The sequence below is a fragment of the Tripterygium wilfordii genome, chromosome 5, assembly GCF_013401445.1.
Source record: "Tripterygium wilfordii isolate XIE 37 chromosome 5, ASM1340144v1, whole genome shotgun sequence".
Classification (NCBI taxonomy): domain Eukaryota; kingdom Viridiplantae; phylum Streptophyta; class Magnoliopsida; order Celastrales; family Celastraceae; genus Tripterygium; species Tripterygium wilfordii.
In genome coordinates, this window is record NC_052236.1 from 10,307,887 (window position 1) to 10,314,033 (window position 6,147).

The window sequence follows — 6,147 nt, forward strand, 5'->3', positions numbered from 1 at the left end:
TCAAGATTCCAGAGACAAAATCCGGAAGCTTATGAGATAATATGATCATCTCAACGTTACGATACACTGATAAAACTTCTTCCATGCATGATCTTACATACCCTAATACTCGATCCGCCATATCCATTAACAAAATACATCCACAATTCTCAGAATTACCAACATAAGAATAAATCCAATGAATGTATCCAACTTACAATGAAATCTGAACAAACCAAACCTAAAAATTCAACAGCCAACTATATAATTCCTTCTTTCTTTCTTTTTTTCAATTCTTTTCTCCATTTTGTTTAACTGTCCAAAAGAAAAAGAGAACCAACAATTTTTAAACAAAAAAGCCCCCTATCGGAAGGCTGACCAGCAAAGAACCGTTAGCCTATTCTTTTGTTGCCGTTCTGCTGAGATTTGATGTATTGGAAGTAAATATTCGGCCATAATATCCTGGAGCAGGACAGAAACTAATGCATATATATATATATGGTGCTGCAAACATATGAACTTTCAGCGTCCTGTTTTTGGGCGTTTCATTCCACTTGTGTTGAATGGAGAGACGCTACCACTTGGCCCGGGACTATCTTCTCTAAAATTTGAATTCAGCAAGGTCAGTTCACGCAACTGCTGCCTCTTGATAAAATCTTGTGACTCGTCCTGCATAATTTACAACAAAAATGGGAAAAGAAATGAAAAGTTAGAACGATAGAAAGAACATGACAGCTACAGGCATGGGCGTGAAAAGAAGGGGGAAAAAAACATCCATAGAAACAGGAAAAAGAACTGAAATCGCTTCTAAAAGTTCAGTTTGGGTTAGACTTTTACATATTGTTTGGCTTCTCCATCATGAAATGGGGCACTTCAGTGCTTCAAGGTAATCAGGAAACCCAAATAATTAGGTTTATCTATAAAACATCCGGTCTAGTTGGTCTTCGACTCAAAACCGTTTTTTGGTGCTTTGACAGCATCATCAAAATGATGATGGGAAAAAAGTATCATGGAAAGATTAATTTCTATTTGTTACTCAGTTATTCCAAGTCGCATGTTCGATACGGAATAGCTTCAAATGAATGCATATCTTTCATCCTTTAATATAGCCCCCACTCGTCTAAGGACCAGATACAAAACTAATACTTTCTTCCAAGTTATAGGGTACAAAATAAGGAAAGCTTATGAAAAGCTTCTGGCAGAAGTAATCTGCATGGGAAATGCCACACACAGAGGTTCCTCAACACGACTCGAGAAAATTGGCGAGGGAAGACTTCCTACTTCCTTATAGGCTATTCAAAAGAAAGCCTGATATTGTTATACCGTCCTGTTTGACCATAGTGTCTTATAAAAACAACAAACGGATGGACACACAGTGAGATGTCAAGTTCAGAGCAATAGAACCCAAAATAGATAGTCAGAGATAACAAAAAGTTTCAAATAAAAATGAGAAGAACCAAGCTGGAGGTTAATACCACTGGCTTGAGCAGCTCCTCTATGATTTCTTGTGCTTGTCTCAGCCTTATGTCAACAATATTGGCAGGTAAATCAGCCTCAATCAAGATGTTGAGTGGATCGTTCAAGTGCTCATAGCCTGGTCTTCCCCTTAGCTTCTCTTCCTTGAGATGGAACAATAGGGAAAAGATTCATGCAACGAACCAGAGAAAAGCTTTACATAGCAAAATTCTCATAAAGTTTCAATAAGGCATTCATGTATTACTTATCACTTTTTCCTGAATCATACATGAAAAATACCAAATTTTAAGGATATCACACCAGAAAATAATACATGAGCTGTAATTACCTTGTCTGCATCCTTTATTGACCCTTTCCCTCTAATGTATACGCGGCAGCCAGTGGTAGCTTCAACGCGTTTTAGCGAATTGCCTCTAGGGCCCAGAAGTCGCCCAACAAAATTGAACTAACCACAAAGAAACAGAGATTTAAGACACTGTAATGGAAGATCGTAAAAAAAAAAAGGTAAACAACTCCTATGCACAAGGCTCCCGCAGTGGGTAGGGTCGACAGGCAGAAAGTACGAAGCCCTTACCCTCACATAATATATGGAGAATTGGAGATACCGTAATGGAAGATGGATTTCCATAAATTGCTAACTTACATTTGGATAAGTATCTACGGGTATTTCAAGACGCAAAATCCTCTTCACAGTATATGAACTAGGGCTTGCAGGTGCACCTTGCCAGTCCATTGTCATTCCAGCAGGTCCACTTAATCTCTGTAACGCAGTCAAGTGTTGAGTAAGCTTGTATATAAAAACAGAAGGAAGCAATAAACATCAAAGCTCATGATACGTAACTAACCCAATTGGATGGAACATCAGATACAATGCAGACAAGGTATCAAAGGAATCCTACAGCCCTTCTTGTGGGTCAACAGAGCCACTTATTAAGCACATTAACATAATTTGTGACTATTCATGCAAGGTATCTATACTCTATTTACACAATATTGTTCTTGGGAGGAAACTACTGTCACAAGTCCTCCTTTTCGACTGTCTCATTCCGCAGCATGCCAAAAAGGTCACAAACAAATTGTGAACTATGAAAATCCAACCTAATTATCTAGCTTGCTTTATGAAAGTAAATAGCATTTTCAATTGCTAAAAATATCAGTTCCTACATCGGCAAAGTTTTGTGTTTCCAGAGCACACTAATCCCCTGAAAAAAAGTTTAGAAAATAAGATGAAAAGGATGAACAGAAGAAAGAAAGGTTGTTCAAATACATGGAATGCAACATATACAATAGGCACTTATCGAACCTAGACGGACCTTTGGGACAGACATCAAACAGGAAAGCGCAGAAATCAAGTACTGGTAGGCATCTATAAGATGCCTCGATATATCCTCGTTCGTCATTACATTATAATGTATATCTCTAGGTTCACTGTAACACTCAACAATTTAAGAAAACCACTAGAGACGTATGGGGAGAAAAAGAATACACCCACCAAGAATATGTAAAAAGACAACTAACAAAGAGCTCAAAAGTATCACATTAAGGTATTAGTCCAAGTTGTCAGGTTAAGTAAGTTTTACAGTCAGAGATGAGGCAAGAATAGTTAGTATGCAATAAAATACAAGGATGGTCAGCTTATAAGTAAAACAACAAAAAGGAGGAAAACAACTAGCAAGCTAAATCTTGGTTTGTTCTTTATGTTTGAAGGATGAAACAAAACTATCTAACATGAAATATGCGTTCAAGGATAAAAACATTCGATGAATTCCTGTTTTTTAATGTTTTAAACATGTTTATGAGAAACTGTAGTTAGTTGCACAAGTGATAGAGAAACTTAAAACCAATTTACTAGTATGCTTTTTGCCCAAATAATAAAGTCAGTGGAGATCAAACAAATACTTGAATTGACAGGCAGATTTTCTGCAAGGACCTCAAAAATAGAATCATTAAGCTGCAGCCAAAACAAGATATCACAATTGAAAAATGAGGATAAGAAACTGGGATGCTAAAGAAAACACCAACAGACAATTACCTCCTGGGGAAGACCATTCCAACTACCTAACCCTGTACCCGGAACATTAGACATCAGGTTTGAGGAAGACATGGGACTGGGACTTCTATGCCGTAGTCTGTCAAAGACTCCAAATCCTTGGTTTGACATCATTCCCGAGACCCGAAAGATCTCTGCCAATAAGAAGAGCAATAACATGTGTAAAAAGTAAAAACTAGTTTATGTGGTAATCGTGACAAAGCAAGAAACCAGAAATTCACCAGATGGAAAAAGAATATGGATAATAGAAAGAAATCAAGATGTAAGATTGTAACAAAAATGGAGCATAAAGGAAATGAAATAACTACGAACTGGTTTTCAATAACGCATGAAATAATTTCCATGACTAGTCCTTAATTCAAACGAGGAAAAAAAATGCTATAATTGATATAAGCACCACTTGTAGAAAATTTTCCCACTAATTAACAAAAGATGACAAGAATGCCAAGAAAGCGGTGACATGAAGATTGGTTAGCCAAAATCCAAAAACATTACAATTATGGTAAGCAAGAAAACCCGATTAGAAATTTAGAATGCACCTATTTATATAGTACAGGAAAAGCCTCTATGTCCATATTTTCCATGGGTATCTGTTAGAGAATTCTAAACCTAACAGTAATCAAGTAACGACAGCGTCAGAATAATTGGAACACTGATTACTCTACCGCCAACTTAAATCACCTCTTCGATCACTAAGGTGGTAAAAATAATCCCATCTGCCATATTTTCAAAGTCTGTAGAAGAAGAAACTCCATTAATTTTAATTTTACCCCACATAATTCATGGCAATATTTGCACAATCAGCCTATAGAGACCATCAGACCACTAACACGACCGCTCACAAAAAGCACTCATGACTCAACTTTTATACACTCATCCGAGTCCAATGACCAACAATTCATGGTTAGTTACATGATTTCATACAAAAACTTAGTTGGAATCCATTTTTTGGATTCTCCTTTGCCATTCATTCCTATCTAAAACTACACTCCTGATAAACCACACAGACCCAATTTTCCATATCTTTAACATTTCCATCAGTGTCTTTTCTAGACTCAGCTTTTATACCCCTAAAGTATCAATTTCCATATCAATAGTTGTGATGCCCTCAAATTGTATACATACCATGCTTTCAGAAAATACATTTATGAAAAATGCAGAACTACGTAATTCAAGTTTTGTGACTCTGAAAATAAGCCGATTATAAAGGTACAATAAGCCCCACTTGACAGACGTCATGGTTGATTCCTGAGATGGCTCTATCATACACAATTTAAATATTCAAGGGCTACCTTAAGCATAGAGGAATGTAGACATTTACATTGCTCGGTGGCATGACCTTGATACCCTATGGTTATTACTGCAAAGGAAGTATTACAATAAAATCAAGCCAAGACTACAAACACAACCCTAGAACAAGAAGAACGGTATTGGGGGAGGCAAAAACCTATAACTCTTGATTACAAGAACCAAAGTTCAAAGTTCGCACCTAAGAAAGCAAAACAATCGGATCCAATCGCATCAAATAAACCCATTGATAGGCCTAGAATGCAGTTAAGCAGATAATCACAGTAGAAAAGAAGTAAACAAACCCAAAATTCTAGATCCAAAACTCAAAAACTGACCGAATTATACCTTGATTTAAGAGTCGGTTACATATAGGAAGCACTTGCATAAAAGGTCCTAGCTTCTGATGCTCCGCCAACAACTCTTGCAAGTACTGATTGCTAAAAAAAAACAACCAAACAGATCAAAACCCAATATTCTTCTCCCACATAATCACTAACTAGAAATTCAAAACCTTTACTACTCTTCATTTCTGTTTCTATAGTTAAAACAAGATTATTAGTTTTGTATTTGGGTCGTACCTGTCAACATCTGGGGTGCTTCTAATCTGTGGAGACGCAGCTCTTGCAGGAGAGAAGTTGGGATTATACAAACCTGACATAGCTCTTCGGGTAGAAATTCTTTCTTTCTTTTTCTTTTTTGAACTAACAAAAAGAATTAAGAATGAGAAAACCAAGAAAAGGGTTTTTGGTTGCAGAAGAAAAAGGAGAGACACAACACCATCAGTAAAGGAAAGGGCAACGGATTCTCTCGAAGACTGGTCCTCTCACCTCTGTGACTGAATTTTGCAGAAAAGGCAGGCAAAAAATCTATTATTATTTATTTATTTCATTTCCTTCAATAATCAAAAACAAATAAATAGAATTCACCATAATCACGTTACCGCTGCAGTGAAAGTTTAAACTTTAAACATTTTCACAGCAGTTACAACAGCCATCGCAACAGCAATATGCTAGTTATCGCAGTTGTTGAGTAGTATATATATGATTTTATGTGCATCATATGAATCTTTATTAGAAACAGATGCGTCCAACTCAATTGTTAATTTTAATACTGTTAAAGATTTTTATCAATTTCGTTTTCAATAGTGTTAGTTAGCCTATATAATGATAGCTCATGGAAACCTAAGTCATTTGAACAAAATTTTAAAATGTTTCAGCTATCAAAATACATGTTAGATTTTAAAAAAAATTACAAATCCAGAATCAGTGCATAAAGTTCTTTCTAACAAGATCTATTATCCATGAGTTTTATCGGTAAAATCTTAATTCTATTTTTTTTCAATGGAATTTCAA

At 36.1% G+C, this 6,147-nt stretch overlaps 1 protein-coding gene across 1 annotated transcript; it reads right to left on the reverse strand.

Annotated features, from left to right (window-relative positions):
* Positions 1-98: 98 nt before the first annotated feature.
* Positions 99-5,613, reverse strand: LOC119998210 (KH domain-containing protein At2g38610-like). The gene is made up of 7 exons (XM_038845470.1): positions 5,374-5,613; positions 5,141-5,232; positions 3,488-3,639; positions 2,099-2,215; positions 1,784-1,900; positions 1,455-1,598; positions 99-648 (listed from the first exon to the last, which is right to left on the reverse strand). Exons 1-7 carry the CDS (start codon positions 5,451-5,453, stop codon positions 502-504), a joined length of 849 nt encoding a protein of 282 aa, XP_038701398.1. The 5' UTR covers positions 5,454-5,613; the 3' UTR covers positions 99-501.
* Positions 5,614-6,147: the final 534 nt, after the last annotated feature.